We start from the raw sequence: 16,787 nt of genomic DNA, 5'->3' as shown, positions 1-16,787 counted from the left end.
GCCAAATAACCTTTTATTTATTGTATGCATTTGATGTACATTCAACTAGGCTTCTATTGTAGAAGAAATGCACGGACTGTGGAGGCAGTTCAGTTTGTTAGTGGCCACACCTAAGTGGACGGCCTTGTAGATGAACTGATGGTGCCTGACTGTTTTAGCTCCAGCCAGGAGGGAGAGTTACACAAGTTTCTAGGTAATTTTGTTCTAAAAAGACTACAACTTAGGAAGATAACCACTCCATTTGTCTAACACAGAATGCTGAAGCCTCATATTCAGTTCAGATGAACTTTAGAATAAACTTTTGCACAGAACATGAACTTGGCAGTTGTGCTGCAAAACAATACTCATACTTCATATCAAAAGGAACTGAACAGACAAGGCAGTATAGTATATACAGTATGTAACTTGTAGCTGCACCTCCCCAGTAGGGGGTCTGTCAACAGAGCATCTGTTTTATGGATGTATAAAGAGAACTGGATACAGCGTCAGAGGTGATGGGCTCCCGTTCATTCCTATGAAAGTTTCTCAGTGGCGCATGATGCCAAAATGGCTCGACTTCCGAATGGAAAAGTACCCGGATCTTCCAGCGATCTTCCGCATCCATTGGGCCCATAGAGCAGGCGCAGTAGCGTCCGCTCGGTCACATGGTCACAGCTGTCACGGCTTGTTAACTCCACCTCCCAGCCCCTCGCTCCATCCTCGGTCTGGGTCTCATTCACATGAACAGAGGAAGGGAAATAACTCTGGATACAGCTATTAGTGCATTTTACAACTTTTAGGACTTAATGATTTAAATAAGGGCTATTCAAGTGTTCATACTGGGAAGTTGATTTACCTAAAAAAAATTATCCGCTGAGTTACAGACGTCTCTTTCCCAATGTAAGTCTATGGGAAAAAGTCTTTTGGGCCCAATGGCATCACGTGACGGACACAGAAGTTGTTGTGCCGCCGTTTGGCATCTAAGAAAATTGGCATCAACGACCGGCGCTCTTACTGGAGGATTGATCTGTTCTCAATGGCTAATGTGAGAGCTTTTGTCCTAAATCAGTTTACATGAAAGTAGTATTGATACAAATATGGTTTTGATAACTGCTTCTTCCTTTGCACTTACAGTACCATACACTTTACCATTATGACAGAAGTAACTGTTACTACTCTCTGAAAACTCATCAGGTTTTAACATTAAGCAATAAACTTCTAGAACCCACTCGCAACCTTATTATCACACTGAAGGTCTGTCCGTATCCCCGAGTAATACAAATAAATAGTATCAAACAGCGAGTTGATATCAGGCTGGCCATCATGTAACATACTGTATGTTAAAGATGATATGGCTGATGTGACCTACTTCAGTTAGTGAGGCTTATCAGAGAGGATATGATGCGTTCGTATCGCAGAACTTATGGGACGAAACTGTGTCAACTTTGAAAAGTGTTTACAATGTTTGCTGTCAATCTGTTTCTGTTTGGTTTTGGTTTATTGATAAGTACATCATTTCCTTTTCTGTGCGTATCACAAACGATAAGACATGTTAACTCAGTTTGTATCGCAGTTTTTTATTGAAACTAGACAAAATAACCAGGTTTGCCTGCATCAAACATTTTGATGCATGGAAAGGAAGGAATACATGCCATATAAGGATGATACTGTCTACAACACAGGGCCTGAAGGTAATACTGCTGGCTACCTGTAACATTTACTAGCTGGAAACAACAAACATGTCTTCTCATGAGATAATGATCCCTCCAGGGCACAGGTAACAATGGAGATAATGGTGACTTCTTGTTACATCTTAAAGGAAGTCATTAACACTAAATCTTGCTGCTACACCAGCTACTAACCCTGAGTCCCAAATGGTCGCTGACTCCTAAGTAAGGATGAAGGGTGAGTTGGCCTTGTCCCACGCAGTGTCGCCGCACTCTTACGTTACACTTCTTGACATTCTGAAACCAATCAATAGTACAAATAACTACCATGTGACTGTGAAGTATAACATTTATATATTTTATATTGTATACAATATTTGCATGCCAATAATAATTATGTTATATCATATTTTATTACACGGATTTGTTGAATACTCCATTCTGATTGGTCATTCTTGGCGTCCTACTGTCTGTTATTTCTTTATAACTGACCGTTGCTATGTATAACAGACCGTTGCTATGGGCGCAGTTCTGATGTCGGACTCTGGCGGACCGTTTTTGTGTCAAATTATTGATTTCTTAATTAAGTAGCCGAGTAATAAGCGGGATAATGTATAGCTAGCAGGTCATTGTTGTGAAATAGGGGTTTCATCGGGGTCCACCCCTCCGCTCAGCGTTGGGGTGCAGCATCTCCCTGTCGGGGTTTATTTCACAACAATGACCGGCTCGCTGTACATTATCCCTTACATATTATATTATATTATATTATAGGCTATCTGGGGTTTCACCAACTCTGCTATACTTAAACATCAGCTCTCAAGACTACAAAGTGAGAGTCCTGGTGTAAGACGCTACCTCGGGCATTGCCAGACACAAACAAGCCAGCCTTCAAGGTTGAAAAAGTCCTGCAAGACACCTCTTGAAGTTATATTAAATCAGGTCACTAGACCCCAGTGCAAGACAATGCCTGCTTCCAGCCCTGCCAGATGCAAGAGCCAGCCCTCACTGCTACAAAGAAAAATCCAGCCACCAGATGCGACTGTTTCCGGATGGATTGTCAGTCCTGCGTCATACAGGGCTGAACCTTTAATCTGAGTCGCTGTTCTGATACCACCTTGGCCTCTTAGCAATGACCTCCCAGTATCCCTCCAAACAAGCAAACATGCCAGCCTTCAAGGTTAGAGTCCTGCCAGACGCAGAAGACACCTCTCGAGGTTACAAAACTAATATCAGGTCACTGGATACAGACAGATTCTGGTGCAAGATGCTACTTAGGGCGATGCCAGCTCTGCCAAGCACAAGGGCAAGCCCTCACTGCTACAAAGAAAAGTCCAGCCACCAGATGCGACTGTTTCCAGATGGACCCATAATCTCAGCTGCTGTCCCTATACCACCTTGGCCTCTTAGCAATGACCTCCCAGTATCTCTCCCCACTCGTCTTTGTGGAGGAGCTGAGGCCAGACGTTGAGGGAGTGCGCTCCTCAAACGTCTCCTCTTCTCTGAGGCATCTAGCAGGATGTGATGTAATTTCATGCCCTCAAACCGAAATAACAGTGTTTTCAAATCACTACACCATTCTTGATATATTCCACACATTTCCCGCGACTTTCCAAACCAACTAATTACACTTTTACACCAAGAAAAAGTCGAGCTTCACCCAATCAGTATTTCTCAAACAGGCCCCCACATATTCTTTTACTTGTTCACCTTTAAGTTCAACAAGTTGTGTTAATTTTTTGTACTGAGGAACTGTCCACTGTGAGTGCGACAGTGTTATAGCTGTGTAATGCCAGATCAGTGGCGTACTCTTTTAAAGCAGAATGTTTTTGGCGTCACAGATAACTAACCTTCGGCTGGTGGGCGGTGCTTGGTATTTCCTCAACTGATATCAACATGGCTGCCGGGTCACAAACGTTCTCATTTGTTGAGAGAAATATGGTGCATCTTTGCAATATATGAGCCTGCATGTGACATAGGAAGGGGAGTCAAATCTGAATGGCTTGTTGAATCACATGTTTTCTGACCTAGGCAGTCCACAAAAAACTGACTGGGTTGTCTTATTTCACAGTTTGTGGGTTGGTATCCAGATACCCAGATGTACAGTTTGTGCACAAGCACTGAAAAAGAGAGTTTTTCATGATATGTCCCCTTTAAAAGTACAATAGTTTATTAGGACATGGCTTACAGAATTGTGAGGCAGGACAGGGTCAACACCATGAAGTCAGTCCAAACAAATCCAACGAAGGGCAGACGCAGAGGTTCATACAGGCAGGTAATAACTTTCAGAAGCCAGGTTACAGGTAACAGACACAAGGAAACATGTGGCACATGCAATGAAAATAAACTGGCAGTGTGTGAAAAAGGGAGGGTTTTAAACTGCAGAGCTGATGAGGAAAATGGCAGTTGGTGTTTGTAGGTGATGTCAGGTGAGCAGGACTGGAGTCTGAGGGCATCTAGTGGATGGTTCGAGGATGGCAGGTCTGGGGAGGAAGAGGAGAGAACTTGGCCTGAAGGGAAGTGAGCAGTGGCTGGAGACAGGGAGGAACAGAGAGCCAGGCCAGGCAAAACAACAACAGACTGTAGTCAAGTCATGTAAAATGTATTTATATAGCCCAATATCACAACTTAAAGTTGCAGTGGGTAGAAATGGAGCAAACGTGATTCAAAAAAGTTATTTTTATAAAGCAGTCACTATATCCTGACAGTAGTGCATGAGACAGGTAATCTGAAAAAAAAATCAGGTACCTCTGTGTCCTCCGGTGCTCCTAATGGCATCTGCAAGATTTCACAGACCGGAGGAAAACAACCAATCAAGCTAAAGTACACTACAAGATGTTTCTGAAAACTTCTGAGGAGAGAAATAGGTATTACAGTAACAGAATATTGATTCATATTTGATCAGCGCTGCCTATAGTTTGGCCGTTTGATCAGAGTTCACGAGTGATTGACAGCTGCCTCCGTTGAATGAACAGCCAATAGGAACGCTCTCTCTTTGACATTCTGCCTACTTGACTTTTACTCTGCCGCTCTCTGGGATGGATTTAAAAGAGTACGCCACTGATCTGGCATTACACAGCTATAACACTGTCAAACTCACAGTGGACAGTTTTAAAAGAAGGATTAAAGCTAAATGGTTGGTAATTCATTCAATCATACATTCATTCATTATCTGTAACCGCTTATCCTATCCAGGGTCGTGGGGGGGGGGGGGGGGGGGGCTGGAGCCGATCCCAGCTGACATTGGGCGAAGGCGGGGTACACCCTGGACAGGTCTCCAGACTATCACAGGGCTGACACATAGAGACAGACAACCATTCACGCTCACATTCACACCTACAGGCAATTTAGAGTCAACAATTAACCTAACCTGCATGTCTTTGGACTGTGGGAGGAAACCTGAGAAAATCCAGGCTAACACGGAGAGAACATGTAAACTCCACACAGTAGGGCCCCAAGCTTTATTAGTAAATTAATAAATCAAATGCTCTGACAAAAAAAGTTATAAATCTGGTAGCTGTGCCTGTCGCAGGACTGTAATAAGCCCGTCCAATCATTTCATTCAGCCCAAACAGATATTGTCTTTTTTTATTCCACTAATTCTTCTTCCATACAGCTTTTTGTTTTCCTGCTAACACAAGCATGCTCAGGTTTGTAGAATGAGTATACAATATTAATCGTTATCCAGCGGACTAACCGGTTCCAAAAGCTGATGAACAGGTTTCACTGCACAACACACCCTGAAACACACACCCACATTGTGACGCATGCGTCACTGTACTTTGGTTTAACGTTGAAAGAGGAAATCCCAGCCTGAGACTGAAGTCCGTCGACCGCACGTTTCAGCAAATGCACTTCCTCATATATGTGCACTTGCTGCTTAATCGTCTCCAGTAACAGTTGTTGACACGGCCAGTGTGTGTGCTGTGGAAGAGAACATTTTAAGCTGGTATTTATAGATGGAGGAATAAAATCAAAGTTATGTCAGAACATTAGAAGTGGATCCAGTGGAGAATTACTTTCCTTATATGTGCTAAGCCCAAGACAAATGGACAAGACATCACAGCAAGCGCAGGTGAGTGTGTTCCAGCTGTAAACCATGCTCTTTGTGTTTTGAGTTCAAGGCTGCTTCACTTGTTTGAATAGGCTCAACTGTGATTAACTTGCCATGTTCATGCTCACTTTACATTGATATCCGGATCTGAAAAATATCACAAGTGCAGGTGCAATACTCTGTGCAGTCGATGGAAATTAGGAAACCAGAACAAAAAGAAATTGCACAGTTAAAGACGTTGAACATCTGAGACATTTCCTGTGAATATTACATGACAGGAGGAATAGAGAACTTTGATGATAACAACTTCACTTTTACTTCCTGTGGTAAGAATTTCATGAGCTGTTCACACTAGTTTGATGCTGAGTTGAGTGTGTGTGTGTGTGTGTGTGCGTGTGTGTGTGTGTGTGTGTGTGTGTGTATGTGTGTGTGTGTGTGTGTGTGTGAATGTTTTGACTTGAGGGCAATCGTGTAGGTATGAAATGTACCCACAAAATATTGGTAACCTAAACCATCTGCTATTGCTACTTCCTGCACACCTCAGTCTCAGTCTTTCCACATCCAAGTTAGTACAGAAGACTTCAATGAATTAGATTGATTACAAATGACCTATTATACTATTATACTATTTTATTTATTGTAGCGTTAACCAAGTTGTATCATATAATTCTAAATGGTATCCCAGGGTCTACTCCATTTCACTGTTTACATCATACCATCACTGTATATGTGAAACGAAAACACGGTGTATGATTACTTTATAATTTCATCAGGGTATTTATGTTTCCACAAGGACGTGGAAACATAAAAAACCCTGATGTTACAATACCAAGTAATTGGTATTGTAACATCAGATCTGGTATGTTGTGTAGGCGTATATGCATAGTTATCAGTTAGTCATTATATTGTGCTAACTTGATTAAGCAAACTAGATTTTAATTCTGGGCCCCTCAGGTTTATGTAAATAATCTCAATATAATGTAAACGCTTCTGTATAAGGCCATACTACACAAACTGCTTCCTTATCTGTGTTCCCTAGGATAGGATAGGATAGGATAGGATAGGATAGGAGGAACTTTATTAATCCACAACTGGGAAACTGGTTTGCCACCATGAACAAAGACATTCACAAGAAACCGACAAAGCCATAGACACAACACAATACGCCAACTACACAATAGGTGCCACCACACAGTCATTGAAGGGAAGTACATAGTTCCTTCGCAACAACGATAAGGGGTCAGTAAAAGCTAAGTATAGGGTCATAAAAAGTGCATACAGTGAATGAATAAATAGTGAACAGGACACTGTATCAACAATGTTCAATTTAAAAAGCCTAACCGCTGCAGGTATACAAGAGACGTCCTGAACCTCTCAGTGGAGCATTTTGGCAGTAGGAGCCGGTCGCTCCTGCTACTCTTCATGAAGGCACTGAGCAAAGGACGGTCATCCTTTGACAGAACACTCTGAAGCCTTCTTCTGGTTCTCTGCTCTGAGATATGGTGCCTTCCAATGAAACTCATGTGAGCTTGTGTTTACGACACCGCTGCTAAGCAACGGCAATATTGACATTACTGTCGGTCACAGAGGCTAACAATTTGGCAAGCTAAAAATGCAGGAAATGCAAAGGCATAATGACAGAGGGAAAAGATGAGGCCGTTGGGAATATCAGCATTTTCCTCAGAACTATTATAAAATTATTAAGAATTACAATATACGACTAAAATTACAATATATTCACTTATTATGCACCAAAAGATTTACTTCCATGGCCTCCGCCAAACACGTCACAACTCGTGAACTCAGAGCTTTCAGAAACTTTCCACTTGCGAGGTCGTGAACACGACATGAGGGGGCGTTCATATGGACTCAACTCGTGAACACGGTAAACACGACCCCATTCAAGGACACCAATAGTCTCTGGAGGCAGGCCAATAATAGATCGGGCCTTCTTGATCAACTTATTGACCCTGTTCATATCAACAGCTGTAATGCTGCCTCCCCAATAAACGACAGCATAGAAAAAAACACTTGCTTAAATACCTTGATTTAAAAAAAACATGTAAAAGAGGCCTGCTCACTTCAAATGACCTGATCTTCCTGAGGAAAAACAATCTCGACTGGGCCCTCTCAAAGATGACATCAGTGTTCTTCTTCCAGTCACCCAGGTATTTATTACGAGGGGACCACCTCAACCATCAAACCACAATAAGCTCCTTAGTACTATCAAGATGTAGAATAAGATGAGCTTCCTCACACCATCTGCTAAGTCTTTCCACTTCCTTCTCGTAAGCTGAGTTGTCATCGTTTGAAATTTAGCCAGCTGGGGTAGACTCGTCAGAGAAGTTTTGTAAGTGGTATGATTCATTGCTGTGCCTGCAGTCAGGGGTGTACAATGTGAATAATAAAAACGGAGATAAAAACCCGTACCCTGTGTCTCCCCTGTGTTGGTGGTGATAGTGTCAGGTGAGGTGAATTGGCGAATGAATTACACTAAAATACGAGCATAGGGAGGCAGAGAGAGTCTGTAACCATAACTGTATATATAAAATGGCTTATGAGGCGCTGGGTTATTCACACGATATTATCATATGTGTATTGTTAACATGATATCGATATTTAATTTTTAAATTTCACGGTTATCGTCAATACCGTGACGATAGTTATAAGTAAAAGTCCTGCATTCAAAATTTCCCTGAAGTAAAAGTGCAATTATAATTATTCTATATTTTAAGTGAGTATGAAAAGTAAAAGTACAGTGTAGGTGGTAATATAGCAGATAATACAATGGCCTTACTTTATTGAAGTTGAAGAGATAAGCTGAAGAAGCACTGCAATCTTGTAATAAATGTGTGTGTAATTGTGATGGAGTTAATGTACAAATCACTTCCTGTATTGTGTACTGACAGGCGTGGTCACTATAGCCGCTGAAGCCATCTGTTCTTTGAAGTGAATGATAAGCCAGAGGAAGGACAAGTTTGCACAGGTCTAAAAGCACTCCGACGGCCACCAGCCAGAGGCCTAAAATAACATTTGCATTTTGGTATGTTAGATGTGCTTTTTTAGGGCTGGAGCAAGCTATTTAGAGGCAACAGCAGCATTCCATTTCATTTACAGTAAAGCCTCTGTGTGTGGAGTTTGTATGTGATTTTATAGTGTCTTATTTGAAAGGCGATGTCTTTTTTTTGTTTGAAGTGGGGGCATTAAAGGTGCTAAATACAGGATTGGGAGCATTGGTATTGCCTCTCAACAGCTCTTAACATGATGAAGGTGAGCCGATGGCCAGCAGCTAACGGTGCTAACAGCGCTAAACAGTGTAAACAACGGCGAAAGTGCTAGCAGTGTTAACCTGAAGGGGGAACCGGAGGGTGGGTGCTACGCTTTCACGACGACGACGTTGGTCATGACGGCGTTATCGGCTGTAACCGCCGTATGAGAGCGGTTCAGAGCGGCAGACAATGCACGAACAGAAAAAAGCAGAAAAGCACACGTGGCCGGCCCGGCTATGTCAACAAAGCACGGATAAACTCGGATTACAACACACACAGAGGGAGAGCGACTTCATTCTCTCCTCAGGTAGACTTTTTTTCTTTTTTTCATATTACCACTGGGACCAAAGTTGACTTGTTTTCAACTCTACACATAGTGACTTTAAAGGAATAGTTCAACATTTTGGAAAAACATACTTATTTGCTTTCTTTATGAGAATAAAATGAAGATGAAGATCAATATAAATATCAGGTCTCTGGGTTAAAGCCGCAGTGGGTAGAATTGGAGCAAATATGATTTTACAAAGTTATTTTTATAAACGATCACTATATCATGACAGTAGTGCATGAGACAGGTAATCTGAAAAAGAAATCATGTCCTCCGGTGCTCTTAATGGCATCTGCAAGATTTCACAGACCGGAGGAAAACAACCAATGAGATCCGAGCTGGAGATTTGCTCTCTCTGATCAGCTGTCAATCATTCGCGAACTCCGATCAAACGGTCAAACTAGGCAGCGCCGATCAAATATGAATCAATATTCTGTTACGTTAATGCCTATTTCTCTCCTCAAATGTTTTCAGGAACATCTTGTAGTGTACTGTTTAGCTGTAAAATGAGAAAAGTCTGTGACCCGGCTCCCAGGTTGAGAACAGTTGAGGAAATACCAAGCACCACCCACCAGCCGGAGCAAACTTTCTCATTTTACAACTAAATAGTACACTACAAAATAAATAGACATTACAGTAACAGAATATTGATTCATATTTGATCAGCGTGCAGAAGTCTAGTTTTCTCTCGGAACACTTGAATTACAATATGCTGAAAGGTTATTATGGAATTTATGCCCAATGATGCCAAAAACATTCTGCCTACTGCAAGAACAGATCTGGAGTCAGGCCATCGTTATCCGAGTAACCATTAGCCTTGTAGTTTTGAATTTTCAATTAGTTTTTATTTCATTTTAGTTTTCACTCTTTGATTTCATTTTAGTTTAGTTTTTAGTTTTCAGAGTGTGTTTGCTAGTTTTAGTTTAGTTTAAGTTTTGCAGAAAGGTTTAGTTTTCATTTTTATTTATTTAGTTTTAGTTTGTTATTGTTTGGGCCAGGTATAATGTCTCAGAAGTACATTTAGCTACATATACATACAAAATACATGGGTGGAGAACTGCGTAGGAATGGCCACAATGTTTAATCTTTGCCCTAGCCTACTTTAGTGTCTAATGTGAAGCAAAATCTCCTGGAATGTCAAGTCCATTCAGTTTCTGTGGTTCAATGTCACGAGAGTTGATATAAATTCATGCTGTCTCCTTTATTCGGTAGTGATACATTATAGCTAAAAAACAAAAACTGAAACGAATTTACTATCATTTTTTTTTATTTTCATTAGTTTTTTAACCAGGCAATATCATTTCAGTTTAGTTTTAGTTTTTCTTAAAGAATATAGTTTTTCTTTAGTTTCAGTTTGAATATTTTTCACTGCTTATTTTCATTTTAGTTTAAGTTTTAGTTTACAATAATAACCCTCTAAAGCATCTGTATCATGTTTGTCCAATCCTTAGACAAGCAATGTGAAAACAACAACTTGTTGTTTTAGAGGAGCTACGTGCTGCGACTATTTCTTGACAAACAACAGCTGGCAGCATCTGTGCAAAGCTTCCTGAAGTCTTGTCGACACAAGGAGGTTGTCAGGCTTGGTGGTACGATTGTTGCTGCACAGAATCAAAAACAACTGACCGTAACTGACAAACTGTACCAGAGCTGGAGAGGCTGCACAGACGTGCTGGGTGGATGGATATGCTGTTGTTTTGGCTTTTACTTCCCTTGTTCTCTTCCCACTATGGGGACGATTCCTGGAACTTAATTTGAGCACTGCTCAGGAGATGATGATGCAAGTGCTACATTCAGGGCCAAAGACGCTGCACAGACGTGCTGGGTGGATGGATATACTGTTGTTTGTCAAGATATAGTTCCAACATGTAACTCTCCCTTTTCACTTTTCAGTGTGTGTAATGCATGTTAATCAGTGAGCCTTAGAGGTGTTGGTCGGTGTATTTTTGAACTTTGGACAGAGCCAGGCTGGCTGTTTCCCCCACCATTATACGCATCACAGTGTAAAGCAATAAAACGAATGAATAGAGCTTGTTTTTGTTTCCATTTTTAGTACTAATCACTCATTGCTATGAGTATTTAAATATTTGTTTTAATTATATTTGATAAGAAGTGTTTGCATATCTACTGATGGTTTGACAAATCAGTCTCAGTCAGTGTACGCTGATATCTTCTCTCTCGTGGACTTTCTGGTAAACAGCTCTGACTTAATGTAGGCGGTACTCTTTGCTTGGGGTATCCTTTGCTGCTCATGCTCACTACCCGCTTTATTTAAAACAAACACGAAACATAAAACTCATCACTTCCTGTGCCAGAGAATTTTTCCCAGGAAATATCAATAACTAAAAAGTTAATGTTAAAACTTTCAGAAACTCAAATATGGAAATTCTGCTGATGGCGAAAGCAGAAAACAGACAATGTTTTACAACTATAACAAACTAATATTACAGATACTTTACTTGGTGTCGTGCTCCACTAACCCTGCCTCGATGCATTCCACTTGTACACTGGTGGTTTATATTGCTGGGGAGTTTTCCCATAGGGCATCATCATGTCCTGTCATTTTGGTTCGGCTATAAATAGTGTCCGTGTCTTCCCATGCAGAGCCAATAATGCTCATTATACAGTCCATGCATGAGCTTTCAGTTGAGTATTTAACCAAGGGTCAGCAGCCCAACTAACTAACTATAAAAGCTGCAGCAACAACAGTGGTTTGGTGGTAGTAAAGGAATGGTATCCGTAAACTGATATTAGCCAGTGTCAGTGACCTGGACTACACCCTGACTTCAGTTTCTAAGGTCACAGCAGAGCAAACATTGAACTATTAAAGCCACTTGTGCCTGTACACCAAGGTCTAATAGACTCAGACCAACTTACTGTTTACATGAAATGCCCTTAGCAATTACTGTCTAAGTAACTACCATACACAAATAAGTGGGAATGTACAGTATTACTGTTAAAAACATTTTACAAGAGTTTAAAGGTGCACTTTTCTTTGCTACTTTTTGAGCCACTCGGAGGACAAACATGTTAGCACTACAGGATCACCAAAACCCATATGGTTCATAATCATTTTACCTGAGCATTGTGAGAAAATCATCTAATTACCAAAATGAACCAAAGTACTCTGAGGAGCAAAAAAAGTGCAAGGATTTAGTCCTCGCTCACGGACTGGAAGTGCTGTTCATCTGCAGTGCACTCAGTTCTGCTGCTGGTGGCTGTCAGACATATTGCAACAATAATAGCAACTTTCAGTTGAAATGTAATGAAAAACATTAGAATTCATCCTCTGCCCACCGTGAACATTCACAGCAACTGTCATGACAATCTGTGTATGAAGTTGAAGTTGTCAAAAAGAAAAGAGTTCATCCTCTGGGGACCAAAAATGTCTATTGAAAATGTCCTGGAAACCTGACCATTAGTTAAGACTAGTTGGATCAAAAGTGAAAATTCTGACCCAGAAGTAGCACTAGATCAAAGGTCAAGAGGGTCACCAAAATCTGCTTGTGTTGAATTCTCGATTCTGATTGGTCAATCACAGCGTTCTATGGTCTGTTGTTTCTTTATAGCAGACCGTTGCTATGAATAACAGACCGTTGCTATGGGCACGGTTTTGATGTTGAACTCTGGCGGACCGTTTTTGTGTGAAATTATTGACTTCTTAAGTAAGTAGCTGTGTAATAAGCGAGATGATGTACAGCTAGCGGGTCATTGTTGTGAAATAAACCCCAACTGGGCGATGCGGCACCCCGTCGCCAAACAGAGGATCCCTTACTTACTGTAGTAACCAGTAGCTGTTGAGATACTGACAGACAGACTAACATGCTTATTTCTTTTGCTAGCAAGGCGGAAAGTTATTCTAATCTTTCTTTCTAAACCACTTCCTATTTAATTTAAAAGTATCTTTATTCCCCTTTCTCTCAGAATCCGGACCAGCGACTGTCTCCAAACTCAAGAAGGAGTTTCAGCTTCTCATCTCTCCGTATTACCAGTAAGACAGCGGATCATACAATACACATTCACAGTGGTTTAATTAAAGACAATGCTTGCATCTCAATTATCCTTTTATTTATTGATCATTATGTCAATGTGAATTTCCGCAGAAAGGAGCAACAGTTGTGAAGAGAGTGGATTTACGGAGAGGCGGAAAGGGTTGCGGTCTTTTTCATCAGTTCGGGAGACATCCAGAAAGGGTAAACAACACACTTTCATAATTCCCCTACAGTTAACATCTCTTACAATCTTAAATTCACCGAGGTGATCACAATAATCCCAGACATTCCCATACAATAGCATGACAAATCAGTTTGTTCCCTTATGAAGAATGCCAGCTGGTCAAAGCTTTTAATGCAAACCTTGTAGACCGCAGGTTGATTTTCATTTCTAATTCTATAGAGTCAGTCCCAGATGGAGCTGGTGTCTCACAGCTACACTGTACTCAGGACCAGGTGAATCAGACAGGTATGTATGAAGGTAATATGAGCATTAAGTGGAAATGGCAAAGCATGGTATACTAAATGGAGCAGAGCATTCTTTAAGGCAGAGCATTGTCAAGTCACGCTTGCGTCAGCTATTTCATTCATGCTTTACAATTACTGCCTCATTCATCAGCTGCTTGGCTAGACCAGCTGAAGAGTAATATCCAGTCATATTCATAAAGGTGTGGAGTGTGGCTAAACCTAACACCTCTCACCATTAATATGTGTTCAGACAGAATGCAAAGGGAATTTTACATTTTTACATTTTAGTGATTTGGGGGCCCCCAGGCACACGTCGTTTAGCTTTACTTTTCACCCTTTCTCTAACCGTGAATTTTGGTATTGGCAGTGGTAGAAGAAGTAAGCCTACTCAAAACCCTTTTTTTCTGAAGTAAAACTATTAACTATTAATAGTAAAGCTATTAATACCGCACACTAAAAGTCTTGCATTCAAATGTTTGCTTCAAATGAAGAGTGATAAGCTACTCAATGTACTTACTGTCTGTACAAGGTGGATCTTTCAATTCTAATATGATGCTGGATAGTTGACTGAATAATAATGCATCATATTGTTATATTTTATGAGTCAAATCTGAATCTGCAACGTAACCAATGACATTTCTCTGTCAGGTGAATGTAGTACTACAGTGTTTTCCTCTGAAGTAGAAGTACACAGTAGGTAGTATACAGTTGAGCTGCATATTTTTTAAGTGCTTTGAGTGCCTTTTAGAAGTCATTTCAGGGGTACAATGAGTTAGAATAGTAACATGATTCAATATTTTTCATATCTATCTTAACATCATAGTAAATCTATAGCTGTTTGGGGCCACAGGTCAAACATTTGGCCCATTCTGTAGAAGCATGTTTTGAATGGGCACTGCACTCGTACTACTAATTTGCACCAGCCTAGACATTTTAAAAGAAATGTTCACTGACAACATATTTCATTTGTTTCCGCTTGTGGCAACTATAGCATGATGTTATAAGCAACTAAAGATGGTCAGGGTTTCCGCCCAAAAAGTTGTTAGGCCCGGTGCCAAGTCTCTTTTGACTTTTGTCTCTTTTTTGACGGAGGCCCGGCGCGGGCCAGCAACAGAGTGATGGCAGCATTAAGGTAGGGTCCTAGTTTCTGTGATAACAGAATCATGGAGGGAATCCTGGAATCGATAATTTGAGTTGGAAGCGTGACGGTAAGGAACACTGATCTCAGACCTGCTGTTTTCCTATAGTGCGTTCACATTTTAACCAATATATGTTATTGATGAGCTTTCCAACCATTATATCTACAATATATAGGCCCGACAGGGGGTTAATTTAGGCCGGCGGGCCACCAGTCTTGCAATACATTGGTGGAAACCCTGATGGTGGTCTTTGGTGAATATTTAAAAAGTCACCAGTAACTGCTGTATAATGTCCTCTGTGGCTCTGGATGAGCTTTCTAATGTGTGTTATATAGTACAGTATATGGTACACATAGGCTATATTGAGTTACATTAAGGCAGTGGTTCCCAAACTGGGGGGCACGACACCTAAGGGGGGCCCAGAGTTATAAAAGGAGGGGCTAAATATTGATGATGCATGGTTCTGCACTGGCATACGGAGGGGCTTGAAAATATTTGTATCTACAAAAGGGGGGCCCCGCAGAAAAGTTTTGGGAACCACTGCATTATGGGAAGAGTAGGATCCAGAGTTGGAGCTTCACCCATACTATTGAATAAAAGCTAGGCTACCTAGACCTCTGCTGAATCAATTTTGACCATTAATTTTTTTTTTTTAAATATGTCTATCACAAGTCCCCCAACTTTGTGAAAGTGCAGACGATGTCGTTTCAGCAGGCTATTATGACGAGCATCTGAAAGTCAGCTGGAAAACATGCCAGCTATTAGCCCTCTGAAAACTGATGTGATCAGAGTTTCGAAGGCTACTTGACAGATGTGAACTTTATTCTATAATTGTGGGTATTTCTCTATTTACAAGCTCTACTTGTAAACAGCATTTTCCAGAAATCTCAAACTGTCTCAACAGTCTTGTCAAAGTGGAAGAAAAGTCATTAAAAGTAAGTCTGATTCAGCTCCCTGACATTTAAACAGGTTCCTATGAAGGTAAAAAGCTATTCTGGCCTGCTTTTACTCAAGGAGTTTGAGTCACTGCCAGCTGGTTGTTGTTGCAGTGTTACAGCTGGAGGGACTTAAAGGACTACATACCTTTTTTTTTTTATTTCTGCTGTTGTTAGCCTGTTGAGCTTCTACGACACATATAGATGTTTTAACTTGATGTGTTGATTCCGTTTAGTGGTGGCTTAATCAGATTCCAGACAATAAGAGTTGAACTGACAGAACATGAGGAAGAAATCTACTTTGGGCTGTTTCTTTCGGACCTATCTTGAACGCATCACGAGAGAGGACCGCTCGGGCACGCTCAACTCAGCTCCCAGCAACTAGTGATGGGAATTCCGGCTCTTTTTAGTGAGCCAGATCATTTGGCTCAGCTCACCAAGAAGTGCCGGCTCTTTTGGCTCCCAAAAGGCTCTTAATTGTACCACTTCTGCCTTCTATAATTCAGGCAAATTTAGCGCTGTTTTGACCTATGATTAGTTTGTGTGCACATATTTCACTTAAATTATTATTCAAAAAAATATTATTATTCAAACCTTATTATTTCCAGAATACCATAACTTTACATGCTGCTTCATTTTCCGACTGTCACTCAGCTTGTCTGCTCTAGGCGCACCACACTCCTCTCTCTTTCTCTCCTCCTCTCCCTCCTGCTCTGTAACTGGAGACCGTCAGCGTGCCGCCCCTCCCTGCTTGATGGTATGATCCTTGTCTGACATCACCTGATTAGTCGCACGGACGTCATTAACACAACATACAGTCACAGTCAGTGCATGGAGTGCCCGTGGCGCGGAGAAGATCGTCCTATCATTCTGCCTTGAATTAATTAATAAAAAAAACGTCTCTCGGACGGGAGCCGGCTCTTATCGTTCACTAAAAAGAGCCGGCTCTTTGAACCGAC

At 41.1% G+C, this 16,787-nt stretch overlaps 1 protein-coding gene across 1 annotated transcript in view; it reads left to right on the top strand.

Annotated features, from left to right (window-relative positions):
• Positions 1-5,417: 5,417 nt before the first annotated feature.
• The window catches only part of dennd2da (DENN/MADD domain containing 2Da), a 38,079-nt gene continuing 26,709 nt past the window's right edge, over positions 5,418-16,787 (top strand). The window contains exons 1-4 of the mRNA XM_074643112.1: positions 5,418-5,718; positions 13,219-13,285; positions 13,398-13,487; positions 13,690-13,755. Coding sequence (XP_074499213.1) covers positions 5,692-5,718; positions 13,219-13,285; positions 13,398-13,487; positions 13,690-13,755 — 250 coding nt within the window. The 5' untranslated portion in view covers positions 5,418-5,691. The remainder of the gene's footprint in view (positions 5,719-13,218; positions 13,286-13,397; positions 13,488-13,689; positions 13,756-16,787) is intronic.

This window comes from Sebastes fasciatus, chromosome 8 (assembly GCF_043250625.1).
Source record: "Sebastes fasciatus isolate fSebFas1 chromosome 8, fSebFas1.pri, whole genome shotgun sequence".
Classification (NCBI taxonomy): Eukaryota; Metazoa; Chordata; class Actinopteri; order Perciformes; family Sebastidae; genus Sebastes; species Sebastes fasciatus.
This window is presented reverse-complemented; position numbering and strand designations above follow the sequence as displayed.